This window comes from Pongo abelii, chromosome 3 (genome assembly GCF_028885655.2).
Source record: "Pongo abelii isolate AG06213 chromosome 3, NHGRI_mPonAbe1-v2.0_pri, whole genome shotgun sequence".
Classification (NCBI taxonomy): domain Eukaryota; kingdom Metazoa; phylum Chordata; class Mammalia; order Primates; family Hominidae; genus Pongo; species Pongo abelii.
This window is the reverse complement of record NC_071988.2, coordinates 130,936,251-130,962,136: the sequence shown is the minus strand read 5'-3', so window position 1 is coordinate 130,962,136 and position 25,886 is coordinate 130,936,251. Positions and strand designations below refer to the sequence as shown.

General features: G+C 35.3%; 1 protein-coding gene across 50 annotated transcripts in view; it reads left to right on the top strand.

Moving 5' to 3' along the window:
- The first annotated feature begins 10,968 nt into the window (after window positions 1-10,968).
- Window positions 10,969-25,886, top strand: part of COL25A1 (collagen type XXV alpha 1 chain) — a 430,187-nt gene continuing 415,269 nt past the window's right edge. For 12 of the 50 annotated variants that reach the window (XM_054554302.2, XM_054554269.2, XM_054554280.2 and 9 more), the window contains exons 1-2: window positions 10,973-15,626; window positions 16,307-16,343. In XM_054554302.2, coding sequence (XP_054410277.1) covers window positions 15,600-15,626; window positions 16,307-16,343 — 64 coding nt within the window. In that variant the 5' untranslated portion in view covers window positions 10,973-15,599. Of the gene's footprint in view, window positions 15,627-16,306; window positions 16,344-25,886 lie in introns of all 50 variants that reach the window. The other 38 variants (XM_054554299.2, XM_054554251.2, XM_054554286.2 and 35 more) reach the window with 17 other exon arrangements.

Genomic DNA, 25,886 nt, shown 5'->3' with positions numbered 1-25,886 from the left:
TGAATCTATTCCCCTAATAAATCCCCTCTCATATATCTATATATGTGCCCTATTGGTTCTGTCTCTGGAGAACCCTGAGTAACACAGATTTGCTATCAGGAAGTCGAATATCATTTTTTTCTTATCACATTCCTTATAACACAGTGGAAGAGATCTGTAAAATTGTCCCCTTGCAGAAAGGCTGTGACAAGTGTATGAGGCTACTTAATGGTGAAAGATAAAAATTTAAAAGCTGATTAATTGATGCTGCCAAAGCAGAAAATCTCTAATTGCAATGGCTGAGCAATAACCAGACTTTCAAATGGACAGCTTATAGTTACAAAATTTGTAGACTATAACCACTTTCCAAATACAAGTGCAGCAAGTGTTTAGAAGATAATAGAAAAGTGAAAATGCCAGCAAAAATTACAAGAAATCTCCCCTGCCAAGTTATTCAGTCGTGTACGACTACAGCTCCTTCACACATAGTAACAATTCATTATGTTATGTATTTCATCTTCACATCATTTTTAATACTGGAGGTGTAAATTGTGTAAATAATATTAGAGAGTTCTAATTTGTTTTATGCATTTTTTTTTTTTTTTTTTTTTTGCTGCGAATTTGACTCCATTAAAGTGCGTCATCACAATGTTGACTCTGTGGGTAAGAATTGTATTTGTATATAAAAACATTGCAACTTCCTCAAAAAATGAAGAAATTTCCATTTTGTACATCTGCATTTGTGAAGGGTGAAATTTCTCAAGATCTTGACTCTTACTACGTATGTAGTGGTGACCTGTCATAGTTTGTGATCAATCTTGTTAAAAGACTTTAACAAGTCTTGTTAAAAGACTTAGGTATTTCAGATAACTGCAGTTATATAGCTGGGTGCCCACAATTACCAACCACAGTGATATATGTTTTTGCATTTCACATTTTGACCAATTTCTTTATGAATCTGGCTCATCTACTCACAACTGCTATACTCATGCAACTATTGTTACTATACCTGAGTGTTTGTGCTTGCAAAAATGTGTATATTATTATTGCCTATTTTATTGTATTAATATAAGGTGGCCTATCAAGTGTTCTACCATGTTTTTATGTTTCCTAAATAAATCCCCCTTAAAAATGTAAATAAATGTGTTTAAAATATTTTTTAATTATTTTTTTCCCCAGAATTATATTTTTGAGATTTTGATCTTTTAGGATTGTGATTTTAGGGATTTTAGTCTTTAGGGATTTTGATGTTTCAGAGTTTCAGCATTCAGGATTCGGTCTTTTAGTATTGTGTGTCTCAGCATTATGGCCTGCACCCCTAACAAAGAGGGGAAACCTGAGATGTTTTTCCTTGGGATTGATAAGAGATAAGCCTTGATTGATATTGAACATATGTAGGGATTGAATGGTGCTTTTCATCAATCTCTGCCATTTTTCAGTGAGAAAGTTAATATGAAACATTTATTTTACTGAGAAAAATTATTATTTTTTTCTTTTTAGAAAATAGAAAAATAGGGTACAAGTGCAGTTTTGTCACATGGATATATTGTACAGTGGTAAAGTCTGAGCTTTTAGTGTAACCATCACCCAAATAGTGTACATTGTACTCATTAAGTAATTTCTCATGTCTCATCCCCCTCCTACCTCCCATTCTTCTGAGACTCCAGTGTCTATTATTCCACACTCCATGTCCGTGTGCACATATTATTTAGCTCCCACTTATAAGTGAAAACGTGGTTTTTGGCTTTCTGTTTCTGACTTACTTAACTTAAAACAACGGTCTCCAGTTCCACCCATGTGACCGCAAAAGACATGATTTCATTCTTTTTTATGGCTGAATAGTATTCCATTGTGTATGTGTGTGTATTACAAATACAACAGAATACTATTGTATTTCATTACAATAGTATGCATATATTTATATAAATACAAACTAGCATGTGACTAGTGTGTAACACGTATGTATACATATTTACATAAATATATATGTATACTATTGGAATACAATAGTATTCCATTTTGTATATGTAAATATGTGCACACAACGAAATGGTATGTGTGTATGTATGTATATATATAAACAGATATTTAATAATATATAATTCAGTTATACACACACACACAACAGTTTCTTTATCCAGTCATCCATTGTTGGACACAGGTTGATTTCGTATCTCTGCTATTGTGAATAGTGTTCTGATACACATACAAGTGCAGGTCTCTTTTTGATATAATTTCTTTTCTTTGGGGTATATACCCAGTAGTAGAATTGCTGTATCAAATGGTAGTTCTCCTTTTAGTTCTTTGCGAAATCTCCATACTGTTTTCCATAGAGACGGTACTAATTTTCCCACTAACAGTGTGTAAGTGTTCCATTTTCTCCGCATCCTCATCAACATCTGTTATTTTTTGTCCTTTTAGTAATAGCTCTTCTGACTGGAGTAAGATGGTATCTCATTGTGGTTTTAATTTGCATTTCTCTGATGATTAGTGATGTTGAGCCATTTCTATGTCTTCTTTTGAAAATTGTCTATTCATGTCTTTTGCCCACTTTTTAATGGAGTTATTTGTTCTTTTTGTTGTTTGAATTCCTTGTAGATTCTGAATGTAAGTTTTTTGTCAGATTCACACTTTGCAAATATTTTATTGAAAAGAGTTCTTTGCAGATTATTTTTCAAAGTTGTCAGATATACCCACCGAAGTGATAATTTAATTGGAAAATCTAACCCTCATGAGAGCTGAGTGCTCTGTTTCTTAAAGTGTGGTTCCAAGCCCACCTCTGTCATAATCAGCTGGGGAATTAACATTGCAGATTCCCTAGGGACTTACTCTAGGCTGATTAAGTCAGATTTTCTGGGAGTGTGACTCAGGTATTTGTATGTATGTATGTATGTATGTATGTATGTATGTATGTATGTATTTATTTTGAGATGGAGTTTCGCTCTTGTTGCCCAGGCTGCAGTCCAAAGGCACAATCTCGGCTCACAGCAACCTCTGCCTCCCGGGGTTCAAGCGATTCTCCTGCCTCAGCCTCCCGAGTAGCTGGGATTACAGGCACTTGCCACCACACCTGGCTAATTTTTGTATTTTTAGTAGAGATGGGGTTTCTCCATGTTGGTCAGGCTGATCTCGAACTCTCGACCTCAGTTGATCCGCCCACCTCAGACTCCCAAAGTGCTGAGATTACAGGCGTGAGCCACTGTGCCTGGCCAGGTATTTGTATTTTTAAGGTACACTACAGTTTGAGAATCACTCTTCTACTGAGTTGGTAGAAACAAGAATTTCTATCATATTTTAGTCAAGTAATTTACATTCTTTGACTGAAATGGATTTGATGTTTTTTTTAAAACTTTAAGGAGTGCAGATGTAGCCCAAGTTAAGTAAACATAATACATGAAAATATAGACAAACTCCCAGGTGAGATTTTAAGTTAAGATGACTGATATTTAAACATATATGCCTGAACATAGAAGGATAAATAATCTTGTTCCTTTCAATGCAGTCACTTAAAGGACCTCCATGTGTGGTTTCTCTCCAAGGCCTTAAAGGGTTCTACCCATATATTAGTGGGCAATTCCAATGACCTTTTTTTGATTTCCATTCAGAGTTTTTCAGAACCTGGTTGACCAAACCCCCATACCCATTTGATTACTTTTTTCTCCTCCTTCTTCTTTTTAAACACAAATGATATTATTTATTATGTTTATCACTGTTATCACAAGTCCTGGCTCGGAAAAACCTGTGTTTCTAAAAATCATATGTACTTTTAAAAAATAAACAAGCATTGAGGATATTAAAAAACATTAAAAATTCCAAGACAGGATTTCAGAGTATATTTGAAGCAATGAAGTAAATATCAGTGTAGCACTTTAAGGTTTTTATTTGGAAGAAGATGACATAAATTCTGAGATATATATTTCAAAATCGGTAGATATAGGTATACTTCTTAGATACGTAATTCATAAATCTTTAGGGATATCAGTGTCTTACACTCAGCACTTGTCACACACTAGTTTGTATGCTATGCCTGGTTCTAAAAGACATTATTTAGTAATAGAAATAAAGGATCTCTTCATTTAACCCCTTTACTTGTCCCTATTAGATACAAGAGGTTTTGTTAAATAATCGGCTGATTATTAAGACCTAACTGGTAAATGCAGCAGATAGGGCACACTTTCCTGTACTCCAAGGAGTTCTGATTCTACTAAGAAGCTTGGAGTACTTCAGGAAGGGAATTATCTTTATCCAAATGAAGGTCATTTCCCTAACTGTTAGGGTCAAGGTGGGGGTGGGGGAGATGTCCGCACTCACTTTCTTTCAGAACTCTTTTCTGACTTGGATTTGGGTGCTGCCAGCTGCTAGCAGCTGTCCCCAACTAATTCTGCATACCCTGAAACTTTGGGGATATTGGATTCTAAAGTCAATATTTAAGACATAGAACTATCATTAGTGCAGTTTTTTTTTGGGAAAATGTGGAATATAATAATAATTTCCAATGTTTTCATGTAAAAATGCATCCCAACTTTCTAAGAGCACACAACAATAAGCTTGAGGCCTGCCAGGTTACAATAGACGTGTTAGAATTGTAATGTTTATTTTTGGTTACGTCCACATTGGTGACCTGATTAATAGGCTGAAATAGTTTGGAAAGATAAAAATATCTACAGTAACAGAACATTTAAATTTTCATTTCTCTAAATGCCAGGAAATTACAAATTAAATTGTGACATGAGGAAATGGAGGCTGACAATAAAGAAACATCTCCTAATAGTGTGTAGATCTACAGCATCCTTCAGGAATTAATTCTTGGTCTATTTGAGTTGGTATATATGTGATATAGCTGAAGGCGAGAGGATCAGCTTCTGTGATTCTGTTTAGGTCTCTGAATACAAAATGTTTATACACCTGTAACCACTCACACTTATTGTTAGGAAATCAATTTGATTTGGATAATTTTTTAAAAATTAATAAAACTAATCACATTTCTTTCCAGATATATACAAGACAGAGTTATTTAAACAATAAAGTGGATTTGTAGAGAATCTGTTTTGTCTGGGAGTTATTTAAAACAATGCAGTTTTTTCACTCAGCAATATAGGTTTGCTTAATCTTGAGCCCAAAATGGACAGCCTCCTTTGGGAATATGTCTGGTTTATAGCTGTAAAGACAACATGACTTTTTAAACTCTCTTGGGTCGCTGAGGGAATAGTTGACTAGGTGTGTGAAGTAAGGATTCTAAATCCTACATTTAGCAAGTAAAAGATGATGGAATTTATAAGTTAAACATATTAAAATGTTTATGTAGTAATTATTAAAATTGATTACTAAAATTAAATAGTTTAATATTAATTCTTGAGAACATAAATTCTTATAATTACTTACCAGGGGCCTAAAAGATTATAGAGTTGAGCTTTTAGTTTAGCAAGTTTCTCTGAAAATCAGTTTTTTAAAAATATGATTGTTCAAATGTTAAGTGTTAGAATTGAGGTTAAAGAATTTAAAGGTTGGCCAGGCGCTGTGGCTCACGCCTGTAATCCCAGCACTTTGGGAGGCCGAGGTGGGCGGATCACGAGGTCAGGATCACGAGGTCAGATGTTCACCATCCTGGCCAACATGGTGAAACCCCGGCTCTACTAAAAATACAAAAATTAGCTGGATGTGGTGGCGCATGCCTGTAATCTTAGCTACTCCGGAGGCTGAGGCAGGAGAATCACTTGAACTGGGGAGTCGGAGGTTGCAGTGAGCTGGGATCGCACCATTACACTCCAGCCTGGTGACAGAGAGAGACTCCATCTCAAAAAAAAAAAAAAAAAAAAAAAGAATAAAAAGTTACTTAGAGCACAAACACAAAAAGTGACTTAATAGTTTGTTATTTTTAAATTTTGTTAGTTTCTCTGAAAGAATATGCCTATTTTGCTGAAACTTGTGGCCACTTTATTCTTTATCTTCCTTTTGTAGGAGTTATTGCAACAGCAACGTTGACCCATGATTGTGTCTTTATGAAAATTGGGGTATTTTATTTATTTATTTATTTAGGCATGAAAAGTCCTTAAAATGTATAACACTGAAGAAAATCAACATATAGGAACATTAAGATATAGATACTGAATAATGAAGTCTTTTCATTTCAGATATGATCATAAGTCTATGCATTTTATAGGTTGGTCAGTGAAAGGAAGGCCAAGATAGCTAGGTTTTTAGTAACACTGGTTAAGAGCCCATAACACAGAAGGTGTAAATTGGGTCACTTAACTGTTAACAGCATTGCAGTGACTTCACAATCTGATACTCAAAAGTAGTATTGGTTAAAAATACTAGAAGTGTTAGAGAGTTATTTTCTATCTATGTTTCATTTGCCTTTTAATCCCATTTTCTTGTTACAACAGATATGCATACATGTTTTTATGTATTACAAATGAAGTACTTATATATTTTAAGGTCAGCAAAAACATGCTAGGTTCAGATGTGTTTCTGCATACTCTTGGAAACAGTAACTGTGATTTCATCCATTACTATTTCAAACAAGTTTAATGACTGGATGTAATTCCTACAGGTATAGATTTTTAAAGTGCAGCTTACACTTTAAGAACTCATTGGAGAAATTTGCGTGGACTTTCATTCTACTCTGATTTAAAGGTTTTAGGCAAATTTGAAAAATTTCAAAATTGCTTTCTTTTTCAGTGAAAATTGGTTTACACAAAGAGTAATATAGGGCTTTTTTTGCTATAGAATTTTATCGATTACTCATCCCATATTGTTTAGTACTTAGTATCTTATGCATATTAAGTAATTTTATCAATTACTCATCCCATATTATTTAGTACTTAATATGCATATTAAGTACTAAATTATATGGGATGAGTAATTGATAAAATTGTGCAGGGTTGGGAAACTCTTGCTTCCTGGAAGTTTATGGCTCTGAAGACTTACCCTCACATTCAGTTTCCACATTATTCAGTCTCGGTTCTACATTTCACCCATAAAATTTTCTGGAAAAATATCCACTCATATCAGTAAAATAGTTGTCTACTTATATTCTTTTCAGAGGAATTATAAATGCAGAAACCTCATAAGCAATGTGACGTTGAAAACAGTGAAATAACAATATTATAGGGAATAAATCATAGTATGTTTGAGTACTAAAAAGAAAGAAAATTGTTTCCATGTGCTCTAAAGGAATTTGAATTTAGTTTCCAGAATTTGGATTTCAATAAAGTACTTTTGAACCTTTTTCTATATTATAATCTTAGTAACATTATCCTCATCAGGTTTGATTTGATTTTAATAGCAAAATACATTTCTATATGCTTATCAAATAATTCTACTATTAAAATACTGCTATGTATACAATATTAACCATATCATTACCATAGTTGATACATGGTAGAATTAGTCCGGTCTTCAGATCTTCATTAAATAATGTTATTAAAATTCCCTGCATTCCATGGGGGAACCACAGTGTGTCTGGTGAAAAACCTTTTGGATAGTCTTTGTGTCTTGTTTGAATTGCTTTTGTTCACACAATTCTGCTATGTAGAGTTATTTCTGAATATCTCATCAGTTGAGATAAACCACAAGTACCTGAAGCGAAATGGATGTCTGCGTAATCTCAAGAAATCTTCAGGTTCAGAAATATGGGTTCACTGAAGAGCAAAATCAGTTAATCTTTAAAATAAAATGTAATGAACCAATAAAAGAACCACAGTTCAGATGGCTGACATCATACTAAATGTCTTCCAGAAAACAGAGATTTTCTCATAGTGTGTTTTTTGGATGAATTTTTCCCTTATAGAATATACAAAGACTCGATTGAGAACTCAAAGCAATTGGTGGCTCTGATATGGGTTTATTGCCTCTATTAGATTAGAAGTAAGACTACAAATGACAGATGGTATCTTCTAGCCTGCTTTCTAATTAGAAAACAAGTAATACATATAGGTTTTCCATCTCATTATTGAACACAGATACAAATAAAAATGACTTATTTTTCAGAAAATTATAATAGCATAGAGATTAAAAATGTACAACTATGTTTATTTTAACATGGATTTCTGTTTAGTAGGATAACAAAAGAAGTTGATTTTTCAGAAGTTAAATTGGCACTTTGTAATTTTATATTGTCATATAGAACGTGATCTCAAGAATAAACTAAAATTATAGCTATAACTTGGACACCAGAAAGTAATAGCTTTTTCCTTCAGGCATTAGTCAACAAAGTCATAGGAGGCTGCTTGTGCTAGGATGTATAATTTCCTGTTAAGTTTATGGAAAACAATAGACAGTAATTATTGAAAATAAGGGCATGGCTATACCAGAGGTTAAAACAAAAGTAACAGAACTCATGCCCAGCTTCATGTTTCTTTTGTGGGGGGGTGACACAGAGAGTGGGAGTGTGGCAGTCAGGGTGGGATTGAGGAGGGTGGAGAACCAGAGGAAGAAGCAGGGAACATAGGGTGGAGACTAAGAGTAAAAACTGATAATTAAAAGAATTATTTGTTCTCAATCTTTCTTTGTACCTAAAAAAAAAAAAAAAAAAAAAAAAAAAAAAAAAAAAAAAAAAAAAACTCATTCTGTGTGTGACTATTGGTAGAAACTGCCTCAGAATACCAGGTCCTGAGAAGCAAGAAACAGTCTGAATCAGTGGAGAGTACACTGGACTAGAAACCTGGTCATGTGTAAAGTCAGTATCTTCCACAGCCTCAATTTTATCACCTGTAAAATAATGAGTTTATAGATCATCTGCACAGTTCCTTCTAGTTTTATTTTATTGTGATTTGGTAATTTAATAAATAAAGCCTTCCAGACTGACTTACTTGCTTCTATGCTTGCAGAATTCCAACTGAGGATCATAGACAACCTTCCCAGGGAAAGTTTGTACTAACTCATTAATATAAATTTAAATGAGTTTGCTCCGACTCCTAGAAATTTAAAGGTGGCTGATCAGATTCTCCCTATAACTAGTTCGACATCACTGAAACCTCTCATTACACATTTCAAGTCCAGAAAACAGAAGTTTTGTGAACCATCAAGAGCCTCGTGGAGGTATTCCAACTATGAAGCTATTTTGGCAGCAAATTTTATAAAGGAGAAAGAATTATCACTTTAATTCTAAATGCAGATCTATTTTAGATTTGAGTTCAGCATAATCTCATTAGATAAAAAACTCCCATGAGAATGGCAGCTGAAGATTTGGTTACAGGGCTTACATATTCAGGGACATGTGATGTGTTCAAAGGGTGAATTTTATGTTTTTTGAAGTGAAGAGGATAAAAATTAGTGATATATAATATTAGATGCAAACCATTAAGTGTTGAAAAGCAGTTCATTGGGTAAGAATATTTATCCAACATATTCCTAAAGTTAGGAGACTCATGTCGTTTCTGGCATAAAAGCCGAGAGAGTACATACTGCAGTATTTGAACAAGGACATGGCAGAGTGACAAATTATATCAAAATCTGAGGTGGGTGGAGGCACATCTAAACAGAGGCTGGATTGTCCTGGGTTTGGATAGACTTTAAAACTTTCATGGGGCTTCTCTTTTTAAGCTGCCATGGAGAGTAAGTGTAGTTCAAAAGCCAAAAAAAAAAAAAAAAAAAAAAAAACAAACCCCGAAAAACCAGCAATTGATTCTGCAGAATTTTAGTATTTAGTAACACTTTCCATTAATGGTACATTAATAAGTCATGTCTCCTAATGTACAAAGTATTGTGAAGCTTCCAAATTGTATCTTGTCAAATATAACAAACCATATTACAGGATTCATCCGAAAGGTGAGTGTTCATTTTCACCATTACTGGCAACTGAGAAATGATTTTACTATATGACTTATAGTACTGTCAGTAATGTCTATAAGTGAGCCAACTTCAGGAAAAACACATATCTCCATTAAAAAGACATGAATATAGAATAGTGCATAAAGGTGTAGGCTCTGGAGCCAGATTGCCTGAGCACAAACCTGGCTCCATCACTTACTAGCTATGGGAATATAGACAGATTACATACGACTTGTATATACAGTCAGCCTCCATTTCTGTGGGTTTAGTATCCTTGGTTTCGACCAACTGTGATTTGAAAATATTCAGGGAAGAGAAAAGGATGGTTGTGCCTATACTGAACATGTACAAACTTTTTCCTGTTGTTATTGACTAAACTCAACAGTATAACAACTACTTACATAGCATTTGCATTGTATTAGGTATTACAAGTAATACCTAATGTGTGTAGTTTATATGCAAAATACTACACCATTTAATATAAGGGACTCAAACATAATCCACAAAGGACTCCGTGGATTATGGTATCCTCGGGAGGTCGTGGAACCAATCCCCCACAGTTACTGAGAAATGATTATAACTAGATATCTGGCTTGTCAGAGCCTACCTGTAACCAAGGTGAAATACTAGAGACACACTGCATTATACATTTCAAAGCTTCAGTGTTTCCACCTGCTAAATTATTAATAGGTTATTAATTGTATTTTTCTTAGAGTTATTTAGACTTAAAAGACTAATCTGCAAAAGAGTTTATAAGCATGTCTAACACATAGTGTTTAAAAATAATAGCTATTAGATTATTACGATTATTGTCTGTTTTGTATTTCGAATATATTAATGGTTAGATGGCCAAAGGAATAAACAGGATTTGCTTTAAAATATGATTAAAACAAAAAAATTAAATATTAAATATAAAATTAAATATAAAATACCCCCAGTAAAATTAATAAAATTATAAAAGTAACAAATTGCATATCTGCCATCTGAAAAGTTGCATTTTGGCATCTGAGGTAACATATTAGCCCATTGGTAAGAGATTGAACTTTAGTGTCAGATTTGTCTATTTCTTAAGTTGTTAGGCATCCCAAAGATAGTATTTGTTAGGCAAACTTGCATTAAAAATTAAGAAAAGAGAGATTAAGTACTAAACTAAGAAAAAAATTAGGTTTTTAAAAAGAATAATGGAACCTGTTGCTCTAAGAATTTCCTTTTTAAAATTCCTATTGCATCTTTCATTTATTCATGGTTCTACAACCAGCTTTGGTTGAATATTACAGGAAATGTTTTAGTTGAGCAAAGTTTGTCTTTCTACAATCTTCCACTGTGGTTTTTGAGACCCTTCCCTTAAAATACCCTTCTTTTATTGTGCCCAGATGTATTAATTTTCTAGGGCCGTTGTAATAAAGTATCATAAACTGTGGCTTAAAACAATAGAAATTTATTCTCTCCCAATTCTTGAGACTCAGAAATCAAGATGTTGGCAGGGCCATGCTCCCTCTGAAGCCTCTAGAGGAGGACCCTTCCTTGCCTCTTACAGTTTATGGTAGTACCGGGCATTTCTTGGCTTGTGGCAGAACTCCAATCTCTGCCTGTCTGGACATGGCTGCCCTCCTTTTGTGTGTGTCTGAATCTCTTCTCTTTTTATAAGGATGACAGCCATACTGGATTAGGACCTACTCTAATCCAGCATGACATCATATTAATTTCATTATATCTACAAAGACCATTTCCAAATAAGGTCATATACACAGGTATTGTGGGTTAGAACTTGAGCATATCTCTTTGAAGAAACACAATTCAACCCATAAGCATTTTTACCATGGCAGCCCACAGAGTTTCTTCTTTAACTCCCCCCCCTTCCTTCCTTCCTTCTTTCCTTCCTTCCTTCCTTTTTTCCTTCCTTCCTTCCTATCCATCCATTATATAAAATGAACATCTGCTGTGTGCCTGACATTTTCCTAGGCAGTAGGAACACTGGATAGAGTGACATAAAGTTCCTGATCTCATGCACTTATATTCTATTGGAAGTCAATAGACAAGTGACATTAAACATATAGAACATCTTTGAGAATAATTTTTACAAAGATCAATCAAACAAGGAAAGAGGATTAAGAGATATGGGGGCAGAGGGGGATGGCATGTGGGTGAGAGGTACATTTCAGACTGGATGGTCAGTGCCAGCTAGCTGCCCTGCTACACATACCTATCTGAACCCAATGTGTTGACTCACACATGTAACGTATTAAAAAGGTCTTTCTATAAATTTATTAAGTCAGAGGAGGGGTGCTAATATAGATTTGATTTTAGAATGTAGAAAATATCGCTTTGAGGAGGGTCTCATGCTGTATTCATCCTCCCAATATGTGCTAAGTGCTTACTGGGTGACGGGAGCTGTGTTAGGTCAGAGGATGCAATGGTGAGCAAGAAAAGGTGGCCTCTGCCCTCATGGGACTTTCTCTCAAATCCTGATACAATGTGGAAGGCATTCTTAGGTAACAAAGAACTAGCAGCTGATTGGTATATGGGGAGGAGTTAATTCAGATTTGACTTTACTTACATCTTTCCTCCTGATCTCCAGGCAAAATAACTGAATATAGTCTAATTAGTTGTTTTAAAGACATATTCTACATACTTATATCTTACTGACTAAAGGTCAGGTATCAAAATTATAGGGAGGTGAGAAAAGTTTTAGTGTAAGTGTTGATAGCTGACCTCCAAATAAACTATATTGTTTTCTTTGGATTTAATATGTTCTAGGATTATTTTTACAGAAATATTATAGTGGAAAATATTGTTGTGAGCTACATAGCCCAGATGTGAGTCATGAAAGCTGGTATAAACCAGATTTTATTTGATGATTTGTTTATTGACTTTTAGAATAGAGAATAAAAAGAAATTATGTACTTTCATTTAAGAAAACAAATCTTCATTTTGTGAAGGACAAATCAAAGTTTGCTAAGTAGCTCACCTAAAAAATGACCTAACTTGTTACCCTGATTTCCTGTAGACTGTGTGTATCTGCCAGCTATTGTTTTACTAGGATGAGTGAATCTCTGCCAAAGGATTTAAAAGCTCTTCTAGAACTGGAAAATTCCTTAGTGTACAGAAATAAGATTTGCCGAGATAAATGTTCATCAAAAGGCAATGCATCAAGCTAAGGGAAAAATCTCCAGACACACAGGCAGATTGTACATTTAGACTTTCTTCTATGTCATGTTAAAAATTATGAAATGAATCTGTTGCTAGTCTGAGCACCAGACTAAACCAGAATGAAACCTGTCAAGCTCTGTCTCGTTAGCGCTATGCCAGCCATGGTGAGATCGAAGGGTAACCACGGCTTTCACAGAGCACTTCCTCAGGTCCTTTTGGCATCTTTGACTCAGACTATCATCACCAGTTCTGGTCTCTTCTGCTTTCTGGAAGCACAGGGTAGATGGTTCCTTACTTGCCTTTTGTTGTATGTTTTATCTTGCATTGATACTTTTTTCTCCACTTGGCGCCTGTCCAACACATAACTTGTTTTACAGATTATATATATGTGTATGTATTTATGTATCTCCAAATGGAGACGTTCAAAGTACTGTTGCAGAAAAATAAAAAATATATATTTAAATAATTTCAAAGCGACTATTAGTGTTTCTGACAAAGTTGGTAATCTAGGACTTTTCTCAGTGTTACTGGTTACTAGTGTTACTAGTGTTTCTTAGTGTTACTGTACATAAACAATGTAGATTGACTTGGTAACTACTCCCAGTTTCCCATAGACCACGTATATAAAATAGTAATTATAAAGTTAAGGTATAACACTGTCTATATGGCCTCTAGATGTTTTTGGTTCACTACAATGGAGCCTCATTTTAATGCTATTGTATGAAACAACCTAATTGATTTTATGAAGTTTTCAGTATGTTTTTCTGTTACTTTTTTTTATTTGTTTGAGGTTAAATTGGTCAAAATGGACCATTTATGAGGCTGAGGACACAGATTAGGCCCTATGAGTCTGAAGTTTTATTCCCTTTCATAATCACATATCATACTGTCTTTAAAGCCCAGGTCATTAATCTTACCAATAAATGTCATTGGTTACAGGGAGAAATCAGGCAAACGGCTGAGGGTGGGTTGAGGCTAATCTATGATGACTATGGGGGACTCTACCTTCTGAAGTGTGACAGTAGGGTCACTTTCAGAGATGAAGGTGATCATGTCGGGGGCACTATTTTTACTATCTACGTGATAGCATGTCACGTCATAGCTTAGATCTGTTGCATTACTCACCATAAAATATGACGGTAGATTCTCATGTTAGGTGAAGCTCATTATCTTTAATTTACTGGGGAAAGGCAATATTAAACTTACAATTTGGACAGCTAAGGTTAGGATATTGCATTGTATAATAAGCCACCCTAAAACTTGATGGTTTCTAATAACAATAATCATTTAATTTGCTTACAAACCTGCAATTTGGATAGGATTTGACTTCGTTTCATGTGGCGTCAACTGGGATAGCTCAACTGGGGCTGCAGGATCCATTTCTAAGATTACTCAGTTACATGGCTGGTAAGTTGGTGCTGTTAACTGGGAGATTAAATGGGCTGTTGACCAGGCTTCTCAGTTCCTCCCCACATGGTCCTCCTCATTGGGCTGTTTGGGCTCCTTCAACAGCATGCAGCTGGTTTCCAAGAACAAGTATCACAAAAAGACAGAAAGTGAAAGCTGCCAGCATCCTAAGGCCCAGACACTGGTTCAGCATCTCTTGTGCCATATCCTGTTGGTCAATTAATAGTCACAGAGCCCACTAAGATTTAAGGAGAGGTAACGTGGATCTCATCTTTTAATGGGAGGAGTGTTGCATACTTTGCAGCTGTCTGTAATCTACCACATATGCTTCTTATGATTAGTATTAGCTCAGAAAAAATATAGCTACTCAGGCACTTCTGTCATCTTAGATTAGATTCTGCTGGTCATATTCCAAAGCAACAGAAGCATGTCAACAGATACCATGATTTAATAATTAGTATTCTAGAAATTCATTCTAGCTTTTTTAGTCTTTTTCTGTTTCTAAGCACATACTGATGCATGAATCCCTGGTAGTACACTTGAAGTCACCCCCATGTCTGGACAGAAACAGGACACCCTGTCAGTGGTCTCCAAATATTATAGGTTATACATCTCTATTATTACTTATAAAAAGCAAATATTTCTCCTATATATGTGGTGAAGAACAAGTAGGGACCTATGTCACTAATTCTTATACTCTCTGTCTTCTGCAGCAGAAGACAGATAATTCCTTGCCTTCATTCCTGTTACTGAAATTTTTTGAGCATGTACCATACGTGTACCAGAGTACTGCTATTGTATTTACTTTATACAACAATTAGAAATTTTTAAAAGCAAAAGATAAAAAATTTCAGAACTTCTAATTTTATCCTCATATACATCTCATTTTAGGGAACTCATGGGTACTACTTTTCCCCCTTCCTTGGCTTTCCACTTTCCTCCACAGTCATTTGTGGTAGATAGTCTATAAACAGTTGATTCTCTTCTGACATGGGCATACTGTCTTCATATCATGAAATGGAGTTTAACTTCCTTCTTGAATCTGGACTTGCCTTGATTTCTTAACCAATAAAGTGTGGCAGAAGTGATGTCATGCACTAACTTCTGTAAAGGCATTCAGCCTCCCAATAGGCCTTTTAGAATGCTTGGTCTTGGAGGGCTCCCTTTTGGAACTCAGCCTCTGTATTGTAACAATGCCAAGCCACATAGAGAGTCTATGTGTAGGTGGTTTGGTTGTCATGTCAGCTGAACACTTAGCTGATAGCTAGCATTAGCTGCTGGCCAGGTGCATGAGCCATCTTGGATGTCCAGCCCAGGTAAGGCTTCAAATGACTGAAATCTTAGCCATCATCTGTAACCATATCAGAGAACTACCAGATGAGACCACACAACCATAGGATAATAATAAATTATTCCTTTAAATCACTAAGTTTATAGGTGGTTTGCTATGAGCAATGAATAACCAGATCTTCATTCCTCTGCATTCTGTGTAATTGGTCTTCCAATTATTAATGCCCTTCAATGAGTCATGACTAGAGAATTATTTAAAATATTAAAATAGCATATTGTTTTATAGATGAGGAAACTGAGACTCAGAGTTAGTTACTCCAAGGGCAATCAGGAAATAAAGGGCCTGGAATTCAAAACACAGGTCTTATGACTGTGAAAGCCCGCATTCTTTCTCCTGCTGTAGCACTCTTCAGGTCGAGGCACTGTGAAATAATATTACACATTGGTCAACATGGTTGCCTGGAATTCTGAACAGACCATAGCAGATGGAAGCTATGGATCTGTTGGTTTCCTTAGGGTTTGGAAAGAGGTTAAACAGTTAAACAAACAACCAGATTAGAAACGTATTTGGCAGGGTCAAAGAATCTCCAGCAATGGAATGTCTCTAAAATCCTTCATAGGCACCCTGCTAATGAAAGAGCTTTTCTTTCTCTTAACATCTTTAATTTTTTTTTATTTTGTAAGTTTTTTTCTGAATATCTTCCAGGTTCATAGAATGGGATGCCCACTGATGACAATGCCAGGTAATTTAAGTAAGAACATCTTGCTCCCCATACCTCTTCTCCCTCATTATCACTCCCCATCTCTTAATGCTCAGGATAAACATTAAGGAACATTAAGGAAGGCTCAGAATGAACAGCTAGCAAACAGGTTAGGAGATGATCAGAAAGGAAAAGTGTCTCTCATGCCCTTCCTAACTGGGAGGCTTTAAAAAATGCTTTTTGTATTTTTAATTGTTTCATATATATATATATATATACACACACACACACATGCACACAACATATATATATATATATGTATTTAAAAATATTTTCTTTTTTCTTTTCAACTTTTATTTTAGGTTCATATGCAATGCAGGTTTGTTACATTGGTAGATGGTGTGTCACAGGGGATTTGGTGTACAGATAATTTTGTCACCTAGATAATGAGCATAGTACCCGATAGGTAGTTTTTCAGTTCTCATCCACCCTCCTCTCACCGTTCACTCTCAAGTAGGCCCCAGTGTCTCTGGTTCCCTTCTTTGTGCCCATGTGTACTCAGTGTTTACCTCCCACTTATAATTGAGAACATGTGGTATTTGGTTTTCTGTTCCTGTGTTAACTTGCTTAGGATAATGGCCTCCAGCACCATCTGTTTTGCTGCAAAGGGAATAATTTTATTCTTTTTTATGGCTGTGTAGGATTCCATGCTGTATGTATACCACATTTGCTTTATGTATTCCCAGGTGGGCGGCTTTATCCAGGAACAGGGGAAACAGCTGGAACATGGAGTGATGTTGGCATCACTTAATTATAGCAGGAGACTCACTTTCAGGGGTCAGATTGAGACTGTATTTTGCAACCTAAAGAAAATGTAGGCATTTTATTACATAAGAGTTATCAAAAAGGTCACAACTGTATGATTTTTCAGCCATGGCAGGGAAAGAAATTCACCCACTGTGTAAATGTTAAAAATGGTGGGAGGCAAAATAAGATCACATTGCAATTTTGTCTGTTGGAATATGCTGGCTCACCTTGCCTGCCAGTATCTTGGAAGGTATCTTACAGGTAGACTGCGTTCTGCAGTGTTTTGTAAGGTGGGCAGAAACTTAAAAGAGAGAGCGACTATTTTGAACTTAGACCATTATCTCTTTTGGAACAGAAGTGAATTTTAAAATTTTTAGTGGAAGAGCAGAGGCATTCAGAGGTTTTAGACAATTTTATTAAAATTGTGAAAATTTCAATATAAAACATTACAGTTATTCAATATAAAATGGAGTTTTTTGACAACCATATTATGTGACTTGCAATTTGTTTTGATACTAGTAGGAGCCTTTTACCTCTTAGTGATTTTTTTTGAGGCTTCGCTCCTTTATGTTGCACCCTCCCTTTTCCCTTCCCAAATTGGTTCATCACAGAGCTATAATGAAATTAATACCTAACAAGAACCATATACTGAATTTTAATGTTTACTTTTTTTTTTTTTTGAGATGAAGTCTCGCTCTGTTGCCCAGGCTGGAGTGCAGTGGTGCTAATTTGGCTCACTGCAACCTCTACCTCCCGGGTTCAAGCAATTCTCCTGCCTCAGCCTCCTGAATAGCTGGGACTATAGGCATCCACCATTACGCCCGGCTAATTTTTCTATTTTTAGTAGATGGGTTTTCACCATGTTGGCCAGGCTAGTCTCGAATTTCTGACCTCAAATGATCCGCCCAGCCCAGCCTCCCAAAGTGCTGAGATTACAGTCGTGAGCCACCTCTCCAGGCTTGAGGTTTACTCTTGAGAACAAGTGTTTCCATTGAAAACATAAGATACAGTAGTAAAGAGTGGGGACATCTTATACTCCTTTCTGTGAGATATATACATTATGTAGAAATACTCAATCTGTATTTCAAAGATAATAATTATTTACTGAAGCTTTTTGAAAATAAAGTGAGGGAAATTTATTAATGTTGTTACTAATAACATGTTCAATTCTGTTTTAGGGATTTCATAAATATCCCCAAAGATACTAAAATTTACTGCTGTGTATCTGGAAAGAAATAGAGTTTATTGGTTAATCTTTTCTGTTTAATTTTACATTTTAATGTTGCCTATATTTTTATTGAGAGAAACTCTCATTGATTTGGATGATATTTCATCTCTGAAGGAGTTCACTGGGTTATTCAGACACATATGAACATGTTAGGAACTCTCATTTTTTTTTTCTGGCATTATCTCCTATCTAGTTGTTTGGAATAAAAATGAAATCTTTACTATTCAGCATTGCTATGTGATTAGTTTCATCTGCTTTTGGAAATAGAAATAGATACTAGCTTATTCTGAATATGTACAGAGCAGTGTTCACCTTAACCCATTGTTTTGGTGCCATTCTTTGTTGCATGTAACTCTCACCTAGGCTGTTAAATTTGCTTGAAAATATTAATTGAAGGCCATCTTGCTTTACCAGTATATCTAGTGGAAGAGGACCTGCAAAAGCAATGCCCCTATATAACATTGTCATGTAAATGGAAGAAATACTCAGTGAATATAATGAAACACACAATAATAAAACATTTCATTCAATTAACTACTGTTTATTATATACTCCCTATTTTCTCAGCACAGTGCTAAAAGCAGGAGGTAGATAAGTGTAAGAAACAGTCTGGTTTATGTTTCTGAGTGTAAGTGAGAATAGAGAAAATGCAGTGGAAAATGATCCTCTTCAGGGCACTTTGTATTCTATGTAAGATGGTTCTGTCACATGCTACTGCTCTCTGTAGCTTAGTATTAAAAAAATTCAACTTGGTAAGATATAGGAAAGTTATGTGGACTCATGTATATGTGTGCCTCCTCTCTAAAATAGAAGCAAAATCCTTTATTTGAGTTATCACTGTCCTTCATAATGTGGTTCTTTGTAGTTTGTTCAGTGAAGCTAATAATCTTTTTTATAAAACAGTATATTAAAAGTTAAAAAAATCTGAAATCACTATGTAGATAGTGATTAACTGTTGAGAAAAATTCTGTTTTTAAACTATCTGAATAAGATCTAATCGTTTGTTTTTGTTTTTTCGTTTTATTAACTACTATCTTCTTTCTTGGAAAAAAAATGTTCCCTTCAGGGTTCTCCACATTTTGAAGTGCAGAGTGAGGTGGAGGCTGCATCCTTAGGGTGTGGAACAGTGTCTGCTAAAAACAGACTCCTCAGTGTATGTCTGTTGAATGGATGAGTGAACGTGGATGTAAATAATATGATAAATGACTTCATTATTTTTGGTGTGCTGGATTGCTCGGATTCAGAAGCATAAGAGCTACCTCGTAGATGGAACTCATTCCTTAAGTCAAAGTAGTTTTGCCCAGACTGATGCATGGTAGATAAAATGCAAGACTCATTTCAGAGTTGTTAATTATGTTTTAGCTGTTCCTGTGCTGTGATTTTCATATTGCATGCTGTGTTGGAATTAGCAGAGGGCACACAGAGTGCGTATATATGCATGTCTCTTTCTTTCTATAATGCTCTGTTAAGCTGCAGGACAACCTAGTTTATGATCACTAGGAAAAGTGGTGATTACATTGAGCCTGCTTTAGAAAGACTAGAAGAGGTCTTTCAATGATTTTGGAAAAAGTTTAAGAGTGTCTTGGCACCCATTTTCAAAGTATCACATTGAGAAGCAATTCTTTAATAGAGTATACTTTATTGCTAGCATGGTGTAGGTAGGATTGACTTATAAAACATAACTTTAAGTATTTGGTATATTATAAATTGAATGTTTACTTTCTTTTGTTTCTGACTTTTCAGCATCCTAAATATTTTTTAATGAGCAATTACAGGTATGGTTAGTAGTCACTAAGTTGTAAATAGAATTAGCACACATTTTGAATTATGGGGCAATGTGTAGTGCTTATTTCAAAACTTGTCATTTCTGTTTTCTTTAACACTTATCTGAAGAGATAAGCAGCGTTTTCTTGTTAAAAACATTGGCTTCAGGGAAAACATGCACTAGAAAATTAGTATTTTGAGAAATTTCAGTGAAAAGTGACATTCAACACCTGAGCTATATCTTAAGTGTTTTGTCAGTGATAGAAACCCTCAAGACAAGCCATCAGGAGTGAGAGTAGGACTGTATTGAAGACCTCAGTGATCTTCTTGCAAATCACTCCAGCTCTGATATTACATCACTGTAACTATGCTCCAGGAAGACTGCCAAGATGTTAAAGCTCCCCCGCCCCCACATCATCCACAGCTAATTGATGATCTGATATGGGATGCTTTGACTCAGCTGTATCACATATACACACAGTGAGGTACAGAGGCAGCTGGCACACTCCTTATTTCTTTGTTTGGCAACTTCCTAAAACAGCATGGGGTTTGCAGAAACATTTGGCTCTTCCCCTAAAAGCAAAGAAGTCTGTTAGTTAACCCCAGCACAAGGTAAATAGGAAGTTAGCCAGAGTCATTAAAGTGTTGGATATTAGAGTAAGGACTATAATTTATGAGTCAGATTCATATGATTTTGGCTTTTTAATTTACAACCATAAATTCTTATTTCTAAATTATCTGCTGAAGCTATGTACCTAAAGCAGATTTCTGTACGTAATGAAGGAATGCCAACTAAAAGACATTCATTTGGTTGAGTTGGAGGCCAAGCTCAGCTGACTGGCTGGGTCCTCAGAGGTCGCTGATGTATTACAGCAGACAGTAGACGTGAGGGAGTTGTCAGACTGCCACCAGGGCTTTCTTTTTCCCACTCATCCCCGCCCTGGTTCTTGCCAAATCTGCTTTGCATTTGAAGTTGACTGAAATGGGTTTCACTGTTAACCTGTCAACTGAAAACCTGTGATTTAGAGAGCTTTTTGTTCATTTCAGTTGTCGCAAGACATTAAAGTAAAAAATCTGGATTCTTTTAGAGCACTGAAGATGGCCAAATAGAGCAGCATCTGGACTTACCGCTAATTAATCGAAAAGTGTTGTCAGGTGCAAGAGATGAGATTTTTGTTAGAAAGGTGGTCCTTCAGTACCAAAAGTTTGTTGTGGGTAATGACCTCTCTAGGGCTGTTCAGCAAATCCCTGGAAAACATTATAAAGAATTATACCTTCTTGGATTTAAGGTGGATTTATTCTTCCTAAGAGCACAAAATGCTTTCATATATAGGTTATTTCATTTATCTTCATAACATCAGCATGAAATAGTTTGTGGCAGGTATAATTATCCCATTTTTATGGAGAGAGAAGATAGGGTGCCAGGGGAAACCTGAGAGCTCCAGAATGTTTGTGTTTTATAGTGTTTTTCTCTCTGAATAGATAAAAGTACTTTATACATATCTGAACCTGTCTTTAGTGTATGAGAAAGCTATTTGTTATGGGTAAGATGTGTACAGTAGAAGGATATTAACTGTTTTGTGCCATAAGATAACGTTAGAGAAAAGCCGTAAGTTGCTGTCTATTTATCTTATATATTAAGTGTGTTTTTGGTGAATTGCAAGGACTGTGAATGAAAAAGATTTTTTTTTTCTGAAAAATGAATTAAAATAATCTTGTTCTTGGTCCCTGAAAACTGGGAATTTAGCTTGCCCAGGAGTATGAAACAGAACCAGATGTTGTTTTCCAGGGCAGAAAGCAGCCTGACGTGAACACTGGGGTCATGGAATCTGGGGGTTAGGTCAATCTTAAAGCATTGTTATTAAATTACATCAGAGACACTGTGAAGAAAAATGATGTAAAATTATGGAAAGGGAATTGGACTCTTTGGAAAAAAGGTGTCTGGCAAATTTAGTATGTTGTCAAGAGCCCCTGAATTATATTTCAGGAAAGTGTTCGGTGAAACTTTATTAGATAGGATACAGATTTTTCTGAGGTAACGGAGAGTCTAAAAATACAATGACAATCAAGATAGAAGTTTATATCCCCTCTTGTAAGTCTGAGTAAATGATTAGGGGTGGCCTGGAAGCTTGACAGTATCAGGAACCCAGGATCCTAATGTCTTCCGTATTTGATCTGAGGCTTTCGTTTTATTGTCTAAGATGACTGTTTTTATTTTGCAATCTGTGGGGACTCCGAAAGAGGCAGTGGGAAACCTGCTCTTTACTTTTGAGTGCACAAACCAGAAGTCCTATATGTCAATGTCTGTCCACAATCCATTGGCCAAAATTAGTCCCATGTCCACATCCAGCTTCAGGGAGGCTGGGAAACGTAGTCTTTAGCTAGGTAGCCATATGCCCAGCTAAAATGTGAAGGGCTGATTACTGAAGCAAGCAAGAAAGAATGCATATTGAAAAACCAGCATTCTCCAGCATAGAAACATATTGTGGAAAATATTTAATCTATTTTAAGATATGTATCAACTCTATGATTGTTTTAGAGCTCAATGTTATTCAGCATGCTTTCTAGATAATATTGCTGATGAATGCATGTTCTCTAACAGATTTTCCATAATTCAATGGAGACACATAATGTAGCTGAACCATTAGGATAATGAATTATGTATTTCTTATATTATAAGGGCAAAGATAAGTTCAACACTTTTTGCCATGCTCCTTAATGTTTTATATTGGAACAATCACACTGTGGTAACACACACACTAAGATAGTAAAGTTTTGTGGAGGCGTTGAGAATTTACTTATCTACTCTATAGTGCAAAATCAAATGTATCAGTCATAGTAGAATCAGAACTGCCATTTAGCTGCAAGACAGAGTAATGATAAAAATTCCCATTGGAAAATTTCCCAGAGTACTAAGAATAATTTTTGGGGTCCCACGTGTGTATTTTCCATTTTTTTGTCTTTTATTTGGTAGGTATTGTAACACCTTTAACAATAAGTTTCTTTCAGATACCTTAAAAAATGTTTTCATTTGCAGGATAGACAATATCAAATCTCTTCCTGCTTTCTGTTGTTGAAACAAAGTAGTCATGCTGTGTCTGTAAGCGGATTGTTTCTATAAAATGAAAGTTCCTTATGGTTTCTATTTCTTTAAATGGCATAATTGGTCATTTAATCTTAATGTAATATTAAAATTATTATCTGAATACACTATTGCTGGTGGTAGTTGTTTTTGTTTTGTTAATGACCATTACTGTATTTTGCTTTTCTGGTTGTAATAAAAGAGTGTGCCTATTATATAGGCCATTTTTTCCAAATTATTCCTAAGCCATGGGGGGAAAAGAGCTTTCTGGTTATGACCTTTTTCTGATTCCTTCATACAACGTCTTTCAGAATTATTATCTCAAATTATAATGCAAAACTGATAACCTATATAGAAATGTCAAATTCCAAGTTGGAGTAATCCAGTCACTTTGGGATCCTTTAGGATAAAATATTTTCCTTTGAAATTTTAAATGACATTAATATAGGTATATGGTTTTAAAAATCATGATGATTATGATAAAAGAGTGTTTTTCTACCCCACCTTCCCTCCACCCTCAATTTCTGTTTTATAGAAGCAACGACTTGAAATCATTTAGCTGCTGTTTCTGTTATTTACCTTCCTATTTCTAATAATAAGCTTGCAGGACTACTTTTTTATTTTAAAAAGTGTGTATTATAAGTTTTCCATTGATAACTAGCTTTTATAGGTGAAGATTTTGTTCTGTTATTCTTGCAGTTGCTTCACTCAAAACACACACATATCTTCCCCTACCCTTTCAATCTAGCTGTAATCATAGAACAATATGCCCAACTGTGACAAATTTCTATTTAATCATAATAAAATATTCACTGACGTTTATTGAACCACAAATAATTATTTGATTTTATTACAATTAAGTGGAAATTTGTCACAATTGGGCCATATTGTTCCATGATTAAATTTTTCCCTTGGAATTAAACATCGCTTTACTTTTATTTATTTTCTTACTTTTCTATGCACCCTTTACTATTTATTTCACCTTAAGATACTCTGCTAAAGCTATCAAATTCATCACTATGGTAAAATCAGACAACCTGTAGGATTCTTTTCGTTTGTTTTCTTGGTGGCATCCTGCGGGAGTTCTCAGTTCTCCCTCTGGACTGGTGGCCTTAGAAATTGCTTTCCTGAAGCTTCCCCTCAGCATCATCCTGTGAATTCCTTTTGTTTCTCCTTCCTTCTTCCTGGGTCCCATTTCTTCTTCTTTGGGGGAGGCGCTGGGTTTAGTGGACTCCATCAGCTCTTAATTTCTGAGAAAGGGCAGATGAGAGGTAAAGTTTTTGAGAACTTTCATTTCCAAAAATGTCTTTGTTTGGTTGACATATCTGATTTTTAGCCTAGTTAGTAAAGAATTGTACTTTGGAAATCATTCTAGTTTTAAAATTTGAAGGCATGGCTCGTTTTGTCTTCTGCTTTCCATTATTATAGTTGAGAATTCTGATGCCATCCTGATTATCACTCATCTGCGTCCTGTTTTTCTATCTGTAATTTTGTGAAGCTTCCTTTAACTACAATTTTCTGAAATTTCAGTATGATATGGTTTTGTGTGAGTCTTTATTTAGTCATGAAGTTGGGACGTGGGGCCAGGGACCTTTCCATCTACAACATCCTCTAGTTCTAGGACTTTTGGGGGAAGAAGGTTTTATTTCTTTGATTTTTTTTACACCCCTTTACTGCTATTATTCATTCTCATTCTCTCCTTCCTCCTGCTTCTCTCTTTCTCCCCCATGGCTGCCTCTCCAACATATCCATATATCTGTACAGATTTAGATATCTCTCTCGCCACTTATCTATCTTTACAAGATATAGATGTCTATGTATCTACAAAAGTATTATTATCTCCATATAGCTAGATATCTGTATAGATATAGGTATACACACATACATAAAATATAGATATGTATCTGTAGATAGAATGATCAATTGATCGATAGATAATCTATTTTGTAAATATTTTTCCCAGTATGTGGCTTGTCCCTTTATTCTCTTAACAGTGTCTTTTGTGAATACTGACAAACTAATTTACATACTATTTTATGAAGTCCAAGTTTTTAGTTTTTTCTTTTATGGATAGTGCTTTCGGTTTTGTATCTAAAAATTCATGACCAAGTCCAAGATCACATGGATTTTCCCCTGTGTTATTTTCTAGGAGTTTTATAGTGTTGTGTTTTGCATTCAGGTCAGTTATCCATTTTGAGTTAGGCTTTGTGAAAGGTGTAAGGTCTGTGTTTGGATTCATTTTTTTTTTGCATATAGATATCCAGTCATGCCAGCACTATTTGTTGAAAAAACATTCTCCATTGAGTTGCCATTGCTCGTTTGTCAATGATCAGTTGGCTATATTTGTGTGGGCCTGTTTCTAGGCTGTTTTCCTTTGGCCCATTTGTCCGTTCTTTTGCCGGTACCACATTGTCTTGATAACTCTGACTTTATAGTAAGTTTTGAAGTCGGGTAGCGTCAGTCCTCTGATTTTGTTCTTCATTATTGTGTTGACTATTCTGGGTCTTTGGCCCTTTCATATAAACTTCAGAATTAGTTTGTCAGTATTCACAAAATAACTTGCTGGGAAGTTGACTGGGATTGCATTGAACCTATAAATCAAGTTGGGAAGAACTGACTTCTTAAGGATATTGAGTTTTCTGTTCAGGAGCATGAAATATCTCTCCATTTATTTGGTTCTTTGATGTCTTTCACCAGAGTTTGG